Source organism: Lathyrus oleraceus, chromosome 1 (assembly GCF_024323335.1).
Source record: "Lathyrus oleraceus cultivar Zhongwan6 chromosome 1, CAAS_Psat_ZW6_1.0, whole genome shotgun sequence".
In the NCBI taxonomy this organism is placed as follows: Eukaryota; Viridiplantae; Streptophyta; class Magnoliopsida; order Fabales; family Fabaceae; genus Lathyrus; species Lathyrus oleraceus.
In genome coordinates, this window is record NC_066579.1 from 462237380 (window position 1) to 462256312 (window position 18933).

General features: G+C 44.8%; 3 protein-coding genes across 3 annotated transcripts; 2 read left to right on the forward strand and 1 right to left on the reverse strand.

The window, feature by feature from the left end:
* The first annotated feature begins 276 nt into the window (after window positions 1-276).
* Window positions 277-4892, forward strand: LOC127085961 (YTH domain-containing protein ECT4). Its single transcript, XM_051026568.1, has 6 exons — window positions 277-606; window positions 2548-2849; window positions 3201-3803; window positions 3924-4136; window positions 4290-4466; window positions 4583-4892. The coding sequence occupies exons 1-6, from the start codon at window positions 555-557 to the stop codon at window positions 4703-4705; spliced, it is 1470 nt and encodes a 489-aa protein (XP_050882525.1). The 5' UTR covers window positions 277-554; the 3' UTR covers window positions 4706-4892.
* Window positions 4893-6314: 1422 nt separating this feature from the next.
* On the forward strand, window positions 6315-9962 carry LOC127115326 (uncharacterized). The gene has a single exon (XM_051046905.1). The coding sequence runs from the start codon at window positions 6315-6317 to the stop codon at window positions 9960-9962; it is 3648 nt and encodes a 1215-aa protein (XP_050902862.1).
* Window positions 9963-13266: 3304 nt separating this feature from the next.
* LOC127115931 (uncharacterized) lies at window positions 13267-14303 on the reverse strand. Its single transcript, XM_051047345.1, has 2 exons — window positions 13539-14303; window positions 13267-13462 (listed from the first exon to the last, which is right to left on the reverse strand). Exons 1-2 carry the CDS (start codon window positions 14293-14295, stop codon window positions 13290-13292), a joined length of 930 nt encoding a protein of 309 aa, XP_050903302.1. The 5' UTR covers window positions 14296-14303; the 3' UTR covers window positions 13267-13289.
* Window positions 14304-18933: the final 4630 nt, after the last annotated feature.

Genomic DNA, 18933 nt, shown 5'->3' on the forward strand with positions numbered 1-18933 from the left:
ATTTTACTAAGCAAAATTTTGCATATTTATCACATTTTATAGTGAAAACACAAACAAAAGGAATGTAAGGTAAAAAAAATGGGGTGATGCATAGACATATGGCAAAAGCTCAATAGAAACTTATTGAATGAATAAATCCTAGTGTTTTTTTTTTAAATTATTTTAAATGTAAGATTAATACTAACATTTGAAAATCTTAGTCAAAGTTTCTTAATTAAATATTAAAAATAAGAGTCTGGTATTTTGAAATTAGAAAATAATAAGTGTTGGTCTAAGAAGGTCCTGTATTAAGTGCAGTGAATGTTACATTTGGGATCGTAGTCAGAGTGATATCCCAAAAAACTAGGAGATGATGAGATTTGTTTAGAAACCCTAAAATCTGTTCGGGTCGAGGGTTCAGTAAAATACCCGTTTTTAACACAAAATAAATATAAAAACGAAACAAACAAACATTCCTTCATCCTCTCTGTTTCTGCGATTGCGATTGCGATTTATTCACTTCGTCACTGTCTAGTGTGTTCTATATTAAACTCTTACAATCACTTGTTCTCTTCATGGCTTCAACCAATGGTCCCCCTCCACGAATTTCACCTACTGCTGCAAAAGGTAATGTCAATGCGTTGATATTCATTCGTATATACATTTATCGATTAATTATCCATTTACCTTTTTCAATTTTTGAATTATTTATCAACTTGTGAATTTATGATTATCAACTTACTCAAATTTTGTGATTTAGGCGTTATTTTATTCATCTATCATAATTTGAATGCATATACGTGTATATAAATATAAACTGACTGCCGTGGCCCGGAAGTTTTGTGGATTTGATGATGCTCTGTGCATTCCTTCCGATGTCGCCATGCTGTTGTGGTGAAAACAAATTGATCTTCTAACTGATTCATCCGACTTTACAAACCAGTTCTTGTTGTCTATCATATCATTGCTGCAACCTGTATCATGGTACCACACATTTGCTTTCTCTTTGCTGAATCTCATCTCATGTGCCACAAGAGATGCTTGCAAAACTTCAATTGCTACCACAATGTGATCAAACGGAAAGCCTCGGTGCTTGGGTATATCCATAGGCCTAGGAGACACAACATTGTTGTAGTACCTTTTAATTCTATGTAGAAGATCCACTACCTCTGCCGTTAGGGTTGTTGCTCATTTAGGAGTGGAAGCAGGCAGGTAATTCCGTCATATGTTTGAAATGGTTGCTTCAATCAAATAGTCTAGAGTGTACCCTTCAATGTGGTTTCATGTTAGGTTTTAGTGAGCCAGGGTGATTTTATTTTGTTTCTCTTTTATAGGACAAATTACATATTTATATGTTTTATTTATGGTCTACTTACTGTCTTATTAACTTCAGCCTTAACCATGTGATTGGTATTATTCCTATAAGAAACTAGAGAAAGGGAAAATTGATTCTCTTTGATTCTGTTAGTATGATGACAATTCTTTTACAAATGGGGACGGACAACTTTATATAGCTGCCTCTTAACATGCACCAGTAGGTTTATCGTGCTTCACAGTGGACAGCGCGTTCACAGTGGACAGCTGTCATGTAAAAAACTGGAGCAGTCACACTGAGCTTGGAATGATGAATCAGAAGCTTGGAGGTGGAAAGTGTTACGAACCCGAAATTCCGCAACTTACAGAATATAGAAGAAATGGATTAAAATGCACAAATATGGAAAATAGTGTATTATTTCTAAAAATGAAAGGTAAATGCAAGAGGATGAGTATCCTAATGCCCACAGAGCAAAGCTCCTACAGAGGCAAGAAGCCCACTGTCCATAACAAACTATTACTCTTCCATGATCCTTTTACACTCCTTCACGTCACTCTATATACTACTAAGAGGCATAACAAACTTGCCAACTAAGCAACCTAAACACTCATTATTTACCATATAACCTCACCACACTCTTTATTACAATAATAGCCCTTTTCCTATATCTCTCATACTCGGGTCTCTATCAGAAAGCCTCAGTGCTTTCATTGGTGGAATAACCTTAACCACCTTTCGATTCAGAGTCCTTATGCTTCATTATTGGTGCTTTGGTTCGCTGCCACTTATTGTTTCAATCTCTGACGTGTGTAAGCTACACCCCACCTTATTATATGAAACATACCGATAAAATGACCCTTCACCAAGGGGAATTTAGAAAATATGTTTTATAGAACAGTTTCAAGACATTGCAGGTTGAGAATGATAACTATCAATATTCATTCACCAATTCGAGGGAGATTATTGTATTTTAGGAAAATATGTTGCTTTATAGATTTTATTTTCTCTAGTGCGTACAGATTTTATTTCCTCTTTGCTTAATTTTAGGATAGCCATTAATAGATTTTACGGACTTAGTTTATACTATATTTTAGCTTTTTGGCTTTTGTACATTTGACAATCACATAATCAATTTTCTCCATCTTTCAAGTTCATGGACAAACTTGGAATGTTTTTAACCTTTGAGTTTGGTGTTGTGTGATTAAGTTATCCCGGTTATTCTTACTTACTGACTATGCCCTTTATAATATCAGGAACTATTGTCGGTGTCGATGGGGATTATGCTGATCAACAACCTGACCTGTCCTACACCAGTTATTTTCAACAACCAGGCCTTCATAAATCAGAAGACATGCCTTATCGTTCTTCGGTATCACCTTCTGCTGGCATGCAATATAAACCTGTCAGTGGTTCTGTATTTGCAAAAAATTATCCAAAATCTTCTACCTTAGAGGATCAAAACAGCTCACAATATGCACATAGAACTGGCAGTTTAACCAGCAGGCTACCCAAGATTTTGATTAATGCCAGAAAAGAAATGGAAATTCAAAAAAAGGTAATCAGCTGTAGATTATGATGTGTCAGATATTTTAAGATATTAGTGGATATCACTGCTTGTTGTTTATATATATTCATTTTGTGGAGTGGTATAATTGTTGTATTTATGATGGATACCTAGAAAAGGTGTTATTCTCTTTGTTTTGTCAATACCAGCTTCACTCATGTGGATAATTCATTGAGGGAAAATTTATGTTGGACCTTGTTTGCCAATTGCCACCTCTAGAATCACTTGTTTTTCTTTTAATGGATAATAATGTACATGGACTTTGTGTTATTTAGTTTAGATTTTCATTGTAACTTCCGTTGAATTATGGAGTTTTGATTGAGTGAGTGTTTTATTTTGCAGGCTCCTCATTTGCATTCTAATTTTACAGCTGCTACACCTACAAGGACCTACAACCAAACAGGAAACTTTTCATCATTTGCCAACCCAAGAAGCCATGTCTTCCCGCATACTAACTACAGGCCAAATGCCTCCACCAACTACAGACCAAGTGCCTCTACAAATTACAGACCAAATGTCTCTACCAACTACAGACCAAATGCCTCTACGAACTACAGACCAAATGGTGGAGTGTCTAATGTAAATGATAGAGTTTTGTTGAGCGAGGAATTCAGAAGTGGAGGACCTGAAATGTCAAAGGAAATGACTCGGGGTCCTCGGTTTCATCAAAGAAGTTCTCGCCCACAATCATCAGTTGTTAAGGATGAGTTTGCAGTCACAGTATGCAGAGATCGATATAACCTTCCAGATTTCCAAACTAAATATGAAGCTGCCAAGTTTTATATGATTAAATCTTTCAATGAAGATGACATTCATAAGGGTATTAAACATGATGTTTGGACAAGCACTCCACATGGGAATAAGAAGTTGAACGCCGCATTCCAAAATGCAGAAGCTAAATTAAGTGAGACAGGCACGCAGTGCCCAGTCTTCCTCTTCTTCTCGGTGAGTTAAAATCCCGTCCCAAAGTTTTCTCTTGTTTTACATTTAAGAACTAAGGGTTCATGTCTTCCAATATTTTCCTAATTATTCTGTTATCCCGAATGTATTTTGTTGTCAAATCAGGTTAATGCAAGTGGGCAGTTTGTCGGAGTAGCTGAGATGCTTGGGCCAGTGGACTTCAAAAAAGATATGAAGTTTTGGAAACTCGACAAATACAACGGGTTCTTCCCGATTAAGTGGCATATAATAAAAGATGTTCCAAATCGCCAGTTTGTGCACATCATCCTTCAAAACAACGAGAACAAGTGTGTAACTTTCAGCAGAGACACACAAGAGGTAATTCTTACTTTCAACGGTGTTAACATAATTCTTCTGTCATAGAGTCTGAGGGAAATCGTTGTTGCATAAACCAAAATAAAGTTTGTGTCAAAGTTGCGCCTTTCTGTTGGATATGATTTATCATTAAACCCGTAATTGTGTGTTTTGCAGATTGGACTGAAAGAGGGTCTGGAAATGCTGAAAATATTTAAAAGTTATCAAGCTAAGACTTGTCTATTGGATGATTTTGATTTCTATGAAAATCGAGAGAAGTTAATACATTCTGAAAAGATTACTGAGCAGCATACAAGCCCAAAACAGGAAGTGTACAACAATGACAGTTATTATGTAAGTTCTATTTCCTTTGTCTAGAACGCAATTGCCGCATAAGAAATATGTGATTTACAGCAGGCACACGCAATTCTATTTCCTTGCATGCTGTAATTTTGATTTATATTGTGCAGAACACAATGAAGGCAAGAGAGGAGAAAACAGAGATGCATTCGAGTGGTAGGAATGAAGAAACTCTGGTCAAACTGACAAAGAATCTCTCTCTCAATCCCTCTGTAAGACAAGGCTTTAGATAGTTAGATTGACCAATTACGAGTAAAATACCAAAGAAAAAAAGGATGGCCAGATTAATTTTTTTATTTTATATTTTAGAGAATTATGACAATAAGTATGGCTCTTATCTAATTATGACAATTTATTATACATAAGATCACCTCGAGACATTTGGATTTTAATAAAGTTCACATCACTTTTACATTTCAATGGTATTTCTTGCCAACATTATTAATTATTCAAATTGATTATTAATGACCGCTCAAAATAGAGTTAACATGCCAAGTGATCCAATATGCGTGTGACACAAGAGACTAAAATTACCCTCAGCAATGTCTAATAGAAGCAACATTGATGTAAAAATGATTGATGTAGAATTGAACAATTTTGAAATTAATACTATTTTTTTTTTATCTTTAGTAAAAATGATTTTTTTAATAAATATAAATGTTTTTGCTTGAATTTTGCATATTTGATTTTTTTTAATCAACTTATACTTCTAAACTTTGATTTTTTATTTAAAATAACCACTTTTTTCAAGAATAATACAAAAATAATCACAATTTCAAATTATTTACCAATATAATCATTTTTTTTAAAAATGAACCAATTGGTGATTTGCTATGGCGCATGCGTTGATGAATTTATACTCATGTGTCACTGCAATTGGCGCATGCATGCAATTTATACGCATCTACTCTTTATTTTTTTACATGCATGCGTCAATTGCAGTGGTGCATGCTCCTATATTTTACATGCATGTGTCAATTGTAGTGGCGCATGCTTCTACATTTTACATTCATGCGTTAATTATAGTGGCGCATGCTCCTATATTTGATATGCTTTTACATGCATGTGTCAATTGCAGTGGCGCATGCTCCTACATTTTACATATATGTGTCAAACATGGTTAGTTTGGTAAATAAATTGAAAACATTGGTATTTTGGTATATTGTTCTGGACTGGGCCATGACACTAGGCACGGCACGGCCCAATGCTCGCCAAGCCCACGTCCAAACGACCGTGTCCAAACGACCACGAGGACACGTCAGGTGAACGACCGTCCGCCCGACGAACGTCTCCCCGGCCCCTAAATACGTGTCGGACAACGAGCGGGTCCTCCTCATATGATCTCCATCCACTCATCGTCAACCCACGTCGCGGACACCTAAGTTGTGTCGGGCAGAGCCATAACGGCATCTCACTCACCACGTCACCCAACTCCCCTATATTGTCTCCTTAGGGATCGGGGCAGTTGGACCAGGGGGCAGACCTTGGTCTAGGTCTTAACGCTTCTTACGCGTCCCCTGGCAGCTCCTCCTTGGGCCTAGCTAATCCAGCCCATTAGGAGCCTTGGCCCAGCGCTGGGGGCTCAATATAAATACCCCTTTCATGGCAAAGGGGCAGGTATTCTAACTCACACTCTGATAACCTCATTCTGTACCTTTTCTGACTTAAGCATTGGAGCACCTTGCAGGTACACCCCCCTCTCATTTCATTCTCCGGCCCATTCACCAAGACCTTGGAAGGCCCTCCTGATCAGGTCAGATCAGTGGCGCCGTCTGTGGGAACTAGCTATCCCCATCTTCATCAAACGAGGATCAAAAGCTCATTTATTTCTGTCCTTCCAACATGGCCGGAGAACAACATAGCGATCACAGCCGTCCCCTCGACAACTACAATATGGACGACGGCCCGCCATCCCATGAAACGGGCGCTCGGGACGGTCATCCATCCACCCCGTCTCCAGAGCCCCAAAACAACGGGGATGCCTCTCACGCCCACAATTTAGGGGCAGAGACATTTCATCCCATTCCCGTTCCCGTTGAAGGAGACGCCGTAATGATTGCCATGGTGAATGCCCTCAATCAGGCCGGTTCTATGCTCCACCAGCAGCACGAACGAATCGTGGCCCTCGAAGCCGAACGACAAGAAGCCCGGCCCCAGCCGGTGAGTAGGATACAACAACGTTCGGAGCCAACGAAGAAGCGAGGACGTCGTTCTCCAGAACCCCACGTCGGCAGGGCACGCGCCCGTCGTGACGGTGGTCGAGCGGGAACATCACCAAGGCGCGGACACAGCCCCGACAACAACGAACTGTCTCCCTTAAGGAGCGACGAGGAAGATTTGCATTGCCCCCTATCTCGGGCAATAATGGAAGCCCCGCTCCCCAAAGGCATGGAGAAACCACCAAATCTAGCTGTGTACGACGGGACTACAGATCCCGACGATCACGTCGACAACGTCAACGCGATGCTCGACTACCGCAATGATATAACCGGGCACCTCAAATGCCGACTGTTCTCAACGACCCTCAGGAAAGGGGCCATGGCTTGGTACAAAAGCTTGGCCCCTGAGTCCATTACGTCATGGAGAGTCATGAGGTCCATGTTCACCAGGCACTTTACAGCTTCCCGTCGTCACCCCAAGACTGAGGCGACCCTGGAAGCCATAGTGCAGAAGAAGAATGAAACACTGCGCTCATACATCGAGCGATTCAACCAGGAAGCTGTCGAGGTAGATACCACCGAGCACATGAAGAAGTATCTCCTCGAGAGAGGTCTCTTGCCCGACAGTGAACTTAGCAGAGCCGTAGGGATCGAGCCTCCCCGCACCTTAAACGAGCTCCTGCATAAAGCCCAGGCCTACATCAGATACGAGGAAAAGCAGGTGGCACACAATGCCCGCAGCGGACGTAACGCTGGGGAAACCGAGCACTCAAAACGCGAGGACACGAGCATTTCCCGTCGCAACGGAGACAAACGAAGAGAAGAAAGACCTCGCGAGCTCCGGGAAGGAAGAGGCCCCGCGGGCAGATATAGCGAGTACACCTTACTGACAGCTCCTCGGGAGCGCATCCTCGCAGAATGTATCAACTCTGAATTTAAGCAGGGCAGGGTCAGGTTCCCAAAACCGTCTGCACCAAAGCCCCACACCCCAAAACCGTCTGCACCAAAGCCCCACACCGACAAATCAAAGTACTGCCGGTTCCACAGAAGTCACGGGCACGTGACCGAAGACTGCGTCCACCTGAAGGATGCGATAGAAATTTTAATCCAAGAGGGGCACCTGAAGCAGTATACGAGGAAGAACGAAGCCCCCAGACGCGACGAGCCAGAGAAGAAGAGACCCCGGGAAGACACACCCCCTGACAACTCTCCCTATCAAGTGGCCCTCTGCGTGTCACGACCGGAAGATTTCTTCCTCCCCGAACCATTGCCCGAGGGCAAGATCACTGCACTCAGCCCCTGGGAAAACTTCCCTGCCACACTGGTGATATCAGGAGGAGGAACCAACGGGGAATCCGCGGCCCTCTCCGTCAAACGTAAGTTCGACGAACTCCTACTGACTGCCCCCGAGCAGAAAGCGACATTGACAAAATACCGGGGAAAATCCAACCCAATATCCTTCTTCCTGGAGGAACTCCCGGGCGGATCCCCGAACTCGGGCATCCCACTATTGATAAGGGCAAAGATGGCCCAATTCGACGTACGACGCATCCTGGTCGACCAAGGCAGCTCAGTGGATATCATGTACGTCCACCTCTTCAAGACTCTGAAGCTAGACAAGACCAACTTAGCCCCCTACGTCGGATCAGATCTCCAAGGATTCAACGGAGCAACAACCAGACCGTGGGGATATGTTGAGCTCCTCGTCACCTTCGGCGAACAAGAAACGGCCAGGGAAGTCAAAATCCAATTCCTGGTCGTAGACTGTCCGTCTCTCTACAATTGCATCTTTGGACGCCCGACACTGGCCGAACTCACCGCGGTCCCATCCACCGTCCACCTGAAGATGAAATACTACACCAAATTGGGACGTGTGGTCACCATCCATGGTGACATCGAAGCAGCCCGGCGATGCTACGACGCCGCAGTAAAAGGACAGGCCGTAGTCAGCACGAAGAGCAACTGCGACAACAAAAAACTCAAGACCGAGGATCCTGCCCGAGGAGTCAACGCCATCGACCTCGACTGTCGCATCGGGCTGGACGAGACCGAAGAGGGGAGGTTCCCCAAGGAACGCTCTCTCGAACACCCGGTCCGACCAATCCCCGACGGGGAGTTCGAACTCATTCCTCTTGGGGACGATCCGGAAAGGACGGTGAAGATAGGTAAGGGACTACCCGAGGAAACAAGAGAAGAGCTAGTAGCATGCCTCAAAGAGAACTCCGACCTCTTCGCGTGGAATGCCGCAGAAATGCCCGGGCTGGACCCCGAGATCGCGTGTCATAAGCTAGCTTTAGACCGGGCAGCCAAGCCCATAGCACAGCGTAGACGCAAGCAATCGCCCGAAAAGGCAGAGGCTGCCGAGCGGGCTGTAAAAGACCTCTTAGAGGCAAATTTTATTTCTGAAGCCCAGTACACAACCTGGCTCTCTAATGTAGTCCTCGTTAAGAAAAATAATGGAAAATGGCGTATGTGTGTTGATTATACTGATCTTAATAGGGCTTGCCCGAAAGATGCTTTCCCCCTCCCTAATATAGACTTGCTCGTTGACAACTCTGCAGGTTTTAAACTCTTGTCCTTCATGGACGCATATAGTGGATACAACCAGATCCCTATGTCGCCCGCAGACAAGAAACACACAGCGTTCATGACCCCAACGGGCAATTACTATTACAACGTGATGCCGTTCGGGCTCAAGAACGCTGGCGCTACCTACCAACGCATGATGAACAAAGTCTTCAAGGACGAAATAGGGGACATGCTCGAAGTGTACATGGACGACATGATCGTCAAATCACACGAGGAGATAACCCATGCTCGACACCTTGCGAAGGTATTCGAGCAGGCGAGACAGTGTAAAATGAGGTTCAACCCCGAAAAATGCACGTTCGGAGTCCGGGCAGGCAAGTTCCTCGGTTTCTATCTCACCGAAAGAGGGATCGAGGCCAACCCCGACAAATGCCGGGCATTCTCGGAATTTCCGACCCCGAAAACCAAAAAATCGATCCAGTCACTCAATGGAGTGCTCGCCTCACTCTCCCGTTTCATCGCCAAGTCCGCCCAGCACGCATTGCCATTCTTCAGACTCCTTCGCAAAGAGGCTACCTTCGACTGGACCGATGAATGCGAGCAAGCGCTACTCCATCTAAAGAAGGTTCTGTCCCAACCCCCGGTCTTATCACGGCCATCAGAAAAGGAAACCCTATACTTATACCTATCCGTGGCAACCGAGGCCGTCAGCGCCGTTCTAATAAGAGAAACCGACGAAGGACAAAAGCCCATCTATTTTACGAGTAAAGCACTCCAAGGTCCCGAGCTCCGATATCAGTAAATCGAAAAGGTCGCCCTGGCCCTCATCAACACAGCGAGGAGACTACGATATTACTTCCTCGCACACACGATAAAGGTGAGGACCGACCAGCCAATCAAACAGCTGCTCGGGCGCCCTGATATGGCCGGGAGGATGCTCAAGTGGTCACTAGAACTCTCCGAATTCGACATACAATACGAAAGTAGGAAAGCCTTGAAAGCTCAGGCACTGGCCGACTTCGTCGCGGAGATGACCCACTGCCCGACTCCAGCAGAAAGCGCCCACAAATGGACGATCTTCGTCGATGGCGCCTCTAGCACATCAGGCAGCGGGGCCGGGATCATCCTCGAAAACGAGGAAGGGATCCTGATAGAGGTATCATTGGCGCTAGCGTTCCCAACATCAAACAACCAAGCCGAATACGAAGCCTTCCTCGCAGGCCTGAGGTTAGCCGAGGACCTGGGAGCAAAAGAGGTAAAAATATCCACCGACTCCCAGCTCGTGGCCTCACAAGTGCGAGGAGAATACCAAACCAAGAACGACAACCTCCTCGAGTACTTGTCCCTCGTCAAAGAAAAACTTGATAGATTTGAAAAATGGGAAGTTCAACACATACCCCGCGAGCACAACACACGGGCAGACGTTCTCTCGAAACTAGCCAGCACGAGGAAAAAGGGTGGGAATAAATCAGTAATCCAAGAAATTCTCCCTCGGCCCAGCATCGACAAACTACCGCCTCCACTCGAGGTCAACGCTATTGGAGATGCCCGCTGTTGGATGACACCCATCTACAATTACCTCACACGAGACGAACTCCCGGCTGACCCGAAAGAGGCGACCACTGTCAAACGACGCGCATGCTCGTACGTACTCCTCGAAGGCAAACTCTACCGGAGAGGATTCTCCATCCCACTACTCAAATGCGTCGAGGAAGAGAAAGTCCCCGACATACTTGGAGAGATACACCGGGGAATTAACGCTCAACACCTCGGCGGACGATCGCTCGCACGAAAAGCCCTTCGAGCAGGCTACTACTGGCCGACCATGCAAAACGATTCGAAAGAGCACGTCAAAAGATGTGACAAATGCCAACGACATGCCGACATGCACCTCGCACCCCCGAACGACCTCAAATCACTGTCTTCCCCGTGGCCCTTCGCGTGGTGGGGCATGGACATCCTCGGACCCTTCGTCACCGGATCATATCAGAATAAATACCTCATCGTCGGGGTGGATTACTTCACCAAATGGATCGAGGCGGAGGCACTGGCTAAAATAACCGCGCAGAACATTCTCCGGTTCTTCAAACGCAACATCCTCGCTCGGTTCGGTATACCCCAGGCACTTGTCACAGACAACGGGACACAATTCACGGACGGAGGATTCCAGGACTTCATCGCCAGCCTGGGCACCACACAGCATTTCACGTCTGTCGAGCATCCGCAGACGAACGGGCAAGCAGAGGCGGCCAATAGGGTAATCTTACGTGGCCTCAAACGCAGACTCGGTGAGGCAAAGAGGGCATGGGTCGAGGAGCTACATAGCGTGCTATGGGCCTACCGCACGACTCCACATTCTACCACCGGGGAAACCCCGTTCCGACTAACTTACGGCACCGAGGCAGTCATCCCGGTGGAGATACGGGCGCCAACGAGGAGGACGGAGGAGCCCCTAGACGAGGAAATGAACGATGAAACCCTTAGAGCCGAGCTCGACCTAGTCGAGGAGATACGTTCCGAAGCAGCTCTCAGGGAAACAACCCTCAAACAAAAAATAGCACTACGCCATGACGCGAAAGTCATAAAAAGAGAGTTCCAGGTCGGCACCCTGGTCCTCAGAAGAAACCAGAAAAACCCGAGAGAGGGCAAACTGGCGGCCAACTGGGAAGGCCCTTACCGCGTCCGCGACAAAACGAGCAACGGGGCCTATTACCTGGAAAACCTACAAGGAGAACAACTCGCTCGACCATGGAACGCAGAAAAACTTAGACAATATTACAGCTAAATACACCACGGGGAGACGTGGCAGGTACGACCACGCTCTTCGTCCCCAAAACCCCAGGGAGGAACCACGAGACCCGGGAACGATCCGGGGTCACATGACAAACACAACCCTCCCCGACGGTTGGGATCTTGACCAAGACTCAACGTCGAAGTACCAGGACTGGCAGGGCACCCAGCTCGCGATGGGAGGGCCCAAGCCTCGGGACCAGGGTTCGAACAACGGACCCGGGCCTCGATACCCACGGGCACAAAGCCCGACACTTCGTCGGTTCCCTAAACCGAGGAGATTAACAAAGTCGAGCAGAGTACGAATTCATACAAACAAGTATCGAACACAAACGAGCACAATGAATGATAACGTAAATATTCATGCATTAAAAACGATAAGAGCGGCCGAAGCCAAGTACGCCCGAAGGCCATATTACAACGCCCGAAGGCCAAATACATAAGGCACGCAGGCCATGACAACTAAAATCAAAGAAAAACAAATAAACTAAGACTCCGCTCGGAGCACCTCTTCATCCTCTTCTTCTTCTTCTCCCCCCAGCTCCTCCTCCGCTTCAAACGGGCAGATAATCTCACCGTCCCGGACGCAGCAGTTATAGGCCGACCCTACTGTCACCAACTCAGGGTTCAGAAGCCCGAGCTGCTCGACAGCATTGTCGAAACCCTCTTTGAAGCAGGCCACGAGATCTTGGTTGAGAGTCCGAATATGCCCTAGCAGCTCACCGCGCGAACCAAGGGCGTGTTCCTCCTCGGTCTCATCTGCCAGAGGACGGACCTTTCCCTCGAGAGACTCAACCTGAGCCCGTAGGCAAGCGTTGTCCTCGGTCAGCTTCTGATGGTCGACCACCTGCTCTTCCAAGCTCGCCTTAGCAGCCCTCAACTGGTCCCTCTCCCTTTCCACCTCCTCCAGCTTCTGGCTCAGCCCTTCCTGCAGCTGATGCTCTTCTTTGTAGTCCGACAGATCTTTAGATAGTCTTTCCTTCTCCGTCCGAACCTGCAAAAGGGCATCCTCCAGCGAGGCGGTGGAGACCGAAGTGTCGGTCAAAACCATGGCCGTCTCCATCACCCGGATGACAGCAGCAATATCCCTGGCCAGATCTTTCCTCCGGGCAGCAACATCCTGGTCCAGAATAGCCTTGGCCTCAGGCGCGGGCACAGCAATCGACTCCTCGGCCTTGAAGAACGACCGTTCCACATAGCAGGGAGGTAGAAGATAGCTGCCCGGTCCATGCGAACTTCCTGGAGACGACCTGGTAAGGGCCCCAGCCGGACGCTTCCGTTTATGGAGGGGAGAAGCCGCTGGCGACGGACTGCTATCAGGAATGTTGATCGGGTTAGATCAAGGAGGAGAGGAAGGAATCACGCTCGCCGCCTGCGAGGGACTAGCCCCGGCATCGCCAGCAGTCTCCAAGGGACGGGCCACAGTTTTCTTCTTCTTCTTGGGCACCCGGTCAGGAGCGCCGACCTGATTCGCTAGCTTCAGCACCCGATCACGAGCATTGGGCATGGCACCTGCAAATAAATTACACAACAACATTAGCGAGCGAAGTCATAAACAGAAATAAAAAGCTAAACAAAGTCTGCCTACTCAATAACGCCAGAGCTTCCTCCTCGGTATCACACTCGAGCAGAGCCTTCGTATTGATATAACGCGCCTCGGTGATTAGTTCCCCGGCCTCATCCAGGTAGGGCACGCCCTGTCGATTCGCCCAGAACCCCAAGCTGAAGCTCTGCACGTAATCGACCAGCTTCTTGTACGCGAGCCTATCCTCCTCGCCGAGCATCGCATACTTGACTCGGTAATGCGCCGTGGAGAGATCGAAATGATCACGCTGCCACCTCAGCGGTATCTTCGACATCAGCGTCTCCTCCCCATTGGGTGTCCGCTGATAGTAGTATAGAGAGTGAAGGGCAGCCCGGGTAATCGGCATCACCACGTACCACCGGTTTTTGAAATGGCGAACAGAATCCTCGTACGTCTTGAACAGACGCACGGGCTGCTTGAAAGAAACCCAACTGTGGCGACCACGGGAACCGGACCTCTGGAGATGGAAAACGTGGAAGAAGAGAGCCCGGGTGCAACCAATGCCGAGGAACTGGCAAACTAACTCGAATGCCCGCATAAATGCGAGAGCATTAGGATGTAGTTGGGACGGCGCCAGCCGGAGCCACTTGAAGACCGACATCTGGAAGGAGTTGAAGGGCAGTCTAATCCCCGCCTCACGGAAAGCAAATTCATACATGGTGAACTGCTTCCCCGGGAAATGATGGCAAATGCGGTCTTCTTCCTTGGGGGCGCAGCAATACCAGTTTGGTGGATCCTCCCGGCTTATGGTCTCGACCATAGCGTAAGCAATGACGGCCTCGTCACAGAAGTCTGATTCCTCCTCCAAGGGCTCGTCCGCAACCCATGAGAAGTCGACCTGCCCGGAAGAGGAGGCGTGTTCGGTACCATCTCGGACACTCCCGTCCCCGACAGGGAGACGAGCGATTGTGGCGTCTTCGGTGGAGGACCCAGAATCTTCCCTCCTCGGTCGTAAGCGCCCGGTAGCACCTGAAACGCAGACAGAAAGAGTGAATTCGACGTCGTATCAAATCCACCCTTCCACCGCAGGTCAAGTGAAAGGGCGTAGCGGCGACGGACACTAACCGTGCTCAACTCGGTGACGCGCGCATTCTATGGAGACCGGGCATAAACTTCATACAGCCTATGCAAGTATTGCCCGGCATATGAAATTTATGCCCGGTACAGTATGATCCCAACCCTATTTTCTACCACCTAATATACACCTACAGTCCACTACACTGTTCCTAAGTTAAACCTAACCACATTTCTACAAAAATAGCATGCGTTTGACAGAAAACAACAAGGAAAAACAGTGGGTCACAGTGGAAAATCATACCTGTCATAGTTAAGTTGAAAGGGGTACGGTGGTGCCCGAGCAGAAGACGGTGGTTCAGATAGGAGGACGGGCGGAGACGGCGGTCCAGACGGTAGAGCGAGCAAACGAGGGAGAATGTGGAGAACTCCGGTGAACGTGTGAGCGAAAAAAGTGGAAATGAAGTTACTCAACCCCTTTTTTATAGGGCTTGGCACGTGGACCAACACGCTAGGTCATCATTGCCTAGCCTGCCTACGCCGTCTTTGCACACGAAACGAAGCGACCCCACTGATTCTGAGACACGTCTATCAAAGATAAGAAACTGAAACGACCCGAGCACCTATCCGTCTCCTCGACTCACCAAGACGCCACCTCCCCGCGTCATACCCACGTTTACCACAAGGAAGGTGCGGACCAACCGATCACCTCCATCCCCGACATTCCCGGAGAAAGGGTCGGTCATGAACAGGTCTGTTACGACCTCACCTGTCTAACGATGAAGCTTCCCCATCGCCTCGGGGAACCCTTAGTTGAAACATAAGTCATCTCTCTGGCTCAGAGACTCGACTTGGGGGGCTCCTGTTCTGGACTGGGCCATGACACTAGGCACGGCACGGCCCAATGCTCGCCAAGCCCACGTCCAAACGACCGTGTCCAAACGACCACGAGGACACGTCAGGTGAACGACCGTCCGCCCGACGAACGTCTCCCCGGCCCCTAAATACGTGTCGGACAACGAGCGGGTCCTCCTCATATGATCTCCATCCACTCATCGTCAACCCACGTCGCGGACACCTAAGTTGTGTCGGGCAGAGCCATAACGGCATCTCACTCACCACGTCACCCAACTCCCCTATATTGTCTCCTTAGGGATCGGGGCAGTTGGACCAGGGGGCAGACCTTGGTCTAGGTCTTAACGCTTCTTACGCGTCCCCTGGCAGCTCCTCCTTGGGCCTAGCTAATCCAGCCCATTAGGAGCCTTGGCCCAGCGCTGGGGGCTCAATATAAATACCCCTTTCATGGCAAAGGGGCAGGTATTCTAACTCACACTCTGATAACCTCATTCTGTACCTTTTCTGACTTAAGCATTGGAGCACCTTGCAGGTACACCCCCCTCTCATTTCATTCTCCGGCCCATTCACCAAGACCTTGGAAGGCCCTCCTGAAAAAGTTGGTTATTTTAAAAAAAATCCTAAATTTGTATGTTTTTTTTAAATATAAATAAGTTTTATTGGCACTTTTTAAAGATTTCAAATATAAAAAAATAATATTCTATAAAAAAATTAATTATTTCAATTTTTGAAACAAATAAATAAATACGTTTTTTTAATTTCAAACTTCTCCAAAATACAACCGGGAATCACCAACTTGCACAAAACATTGAATTAAATACAATAAAAATAATATATTTCTACAATTTCAAATTTCTCGAGAATTCAAATTTCTTAAGAATACAAAGTCACGACAAAATAGAAGTTGATGATAAATCTTATACTTTGGTGACAAGTTCGGAATGTTGTTTTATATAGTAGTGACTCTATATAAAATCATCTAATTAAATTATTTAAGTATTTATTTTATTTTATTAATTTAAAAAATAATATTATGATGATTTTTTAATTGGTAAAAATTGATTAAGTTAGTCTTTTTCATTTATTAGTGACAAATTTAACGATTGATTTTTGAATTTTTTCGTTATTAATTAAAGAAAAAAAAATACAAATATGATATATTTGAAGAATTGAATAACCAATATGATATATTTTAAATTAAGGGAGAAAATAAATTCTAAAATTGACATAAAAAAATAAAATTAAGACTATAATTATGACGAGAATATGAAGAAGGTCCCATATACCCTTAAGACTGATAAGGCAGTGAGGCTTGGCACAACAAGAAGGATTATAATGATCAAATTCAAATCACTATACACTTCAAATTTATCAAAAGAAATTTCTAATTCATTTTAAAATTGTCCAAATGAAATCCTTACTGGAATATTTATAGGGGAACTCTTCGGAAATAATCTTTCACTCATTTAAATATCCCACATTTTTTAAAATTCAAAAATATATATTTTTTATGTTTAGAAATTTATTTTTGGATATATTTAAAATCATACCTATTTTTCGTAATTTCTGATAGCCATCATATTTGAACAAAATCTAATCTAGAAATGCATCTCTGAATATTATTTCCGGAGATGCATCTCTGTAACAATCATTATATTCATTTATGATATTTTTATTCATTAGGTTAATTTATTTAACAACTCAATAATGATTTTGGAGATGCAAATCCAAAAATATCAAGCGGAAAATTGAATAAAATATCATCTTATTGTTCTTCTTCCTCATGATCAAAGTCTACTTCACACTCAAAACCCTTTAAAAAGTTTCTTCCATTCTCAATCAACTTTTCAACAACAAAACATCATTCTTTTATTTTATCACATCAAAAGGAGCAAAAGAAGCTGAAATTTAAGGTAAAGTCCATTCATTCCGTCCCTCATTCCTTACATTAATATGTTTTTGAGCTGAAAAAAAGAATGTTGAGTCCAAATATGCATCTCCGAACTAAGATTCATGTGTTCCGAAGATGCATCTCCAAACTAAGATTCATATGTTTCGGAGATGCATCTCTGGATTTGTCTGATACTTTGAGTTTTGATATGATATTCTGTTATGAATGGTATTAGATATGGTGCACCCATATATGTTTCCCAAAGCTATTGTGTGGATGAATCTTAAAATCGATAAAGTGAATGATGATGTTAAATCAGATGAAGTCAATTATGATGTTAAATATGGTGCCATGTCGGTTGTTGTCGATGTAGATGTTCATGAACAATTTACAAATAAATAAGAGTTTATTGTTCGTGAACATATGCTACAATGGATCCACATGGAGGCCGTGAAATTGAGATTTAGCGTTGAAATAAGAAGACCTGACAATGGTTCTGATAGAAAACAAACATTTGCATGTATGTCATACCCCAAAATCTACCCTACCTCATTCGTTTTATCTGGCTCATAGATTTTAATTCATCTGCATACATTTACCACAATCATCCATTTTAGTTAAGGTCATACGTTCATTTGCACATACATGTAACATTACTAGGTCTAAAGGTTCTTAGTGTTTGGATTTCAACTGAATAAAATGGATTGTCTCAATATATGAATTATTACTTCATGATCATAGGGTTTTCTCAAATAAATTATGTGAGTCATTCTCAATACGTGACAATTAAATAAATCCCCATGGATTAAGGCTTTGCTTTTAGAATAATTTACTTTGGATTATTGTGAAAACTTGGAATTGGAATAAAGAAGAGCTACGAGACATTTAAATCACAAGTTGACTTGTGGTCAAAGTCAACCATGGAAGGTTGACTTTGTTGACCAAGTCACTTTGACTTTCACATTTCACTACTACTTTCCTTTGAACACATTACATTTTGCATTGATTAAAGGATGGACTATTGGAAGTTCAAATTCAAAATTCAAATTCACAAAATGGAGGAAAAAGTATTTTATTACTTGAAAAGCAAGTTACAAAGTCAACTACCATGTACAAAAGTCAAGATACATTTTAAATTCACCAACACATTGAAAAAATGGAGAGTACATTCAAAAATACGCATTTTAGCCACAATTGACTTTTTAGTCAATTGTTAACTTCTTGTCAAACAGTTGACCATCATTGACTTTCTACCATAAACTTATTTCTCTTCTAAATCTCCAAGTCTTGTCCATCTTCATGTCATTATAACCACACTGTCTTCAAAAATTGCACCACATGTTCAAAAGTCTCCAAGCTTCATGCCTAACCATGCCAAAACTTGATGTCAGACCAATCCAAAACTTGTTGCATACATGCAACCAATATCCAACCTGCATTCATCACATGCACACTCCATACTGTCGCATTACGCGAAAAACCGGCGGGAAAATAAGAACAACAGAGCCGCCACCGTGCGTTATTTATCCCAAAAGAGGGAAAGGAAACGCTCGAAGTAAACCTGGAAAGAACATGGTCTCGCGACCAAAGAGAATGGGATCGGGAGTCGGTTATGCGAAGGGAAGGTATTAGCACCCC

Coding starts and splice junctions, on each gene's coding strand:
- LOC127085961 (XM_051026568.1), top strand. CDS start 555: ATGGCTTCAACCAATGGTCCCCCTCCACGAATTTCACCTACTGCTGCA. Junction 2,850..3,200: donor AAATGGAAATTCAAAAAAAG/GTAATCAGCTGT, acceptor TTTATTTTGCAG/GCTCCTCATTTGCATTCTAA. Junction 4,137..4,289: donor TCAGCAGAGACACACAAGAG/GTAATTCTTACT, acceptor TGTGTTTTGCAG/ATTGGACTGAAAGAGGGTCT.
- LOC127115326 (XM_051046905.1), top strand. CDS start 6,315: ATGGCCGGAGAACAACATAGCGATCACAGCCGTCCCCTCGACAACTAC.
- LOC127115931 (XM_051047345.1), bottom strand. CDS start 14,295: ATGGTCGAGACCATAAGCCGGGAGGATCCACCAAACTGGTATTGCTGC. Junction 13,463..13,538: donor GGAAGCTCTGGCGTTATTGA/GTAGGCAGACTT, acceptor ATTTATTTGCAG/GTGCCATGCCCAATGCTCGT.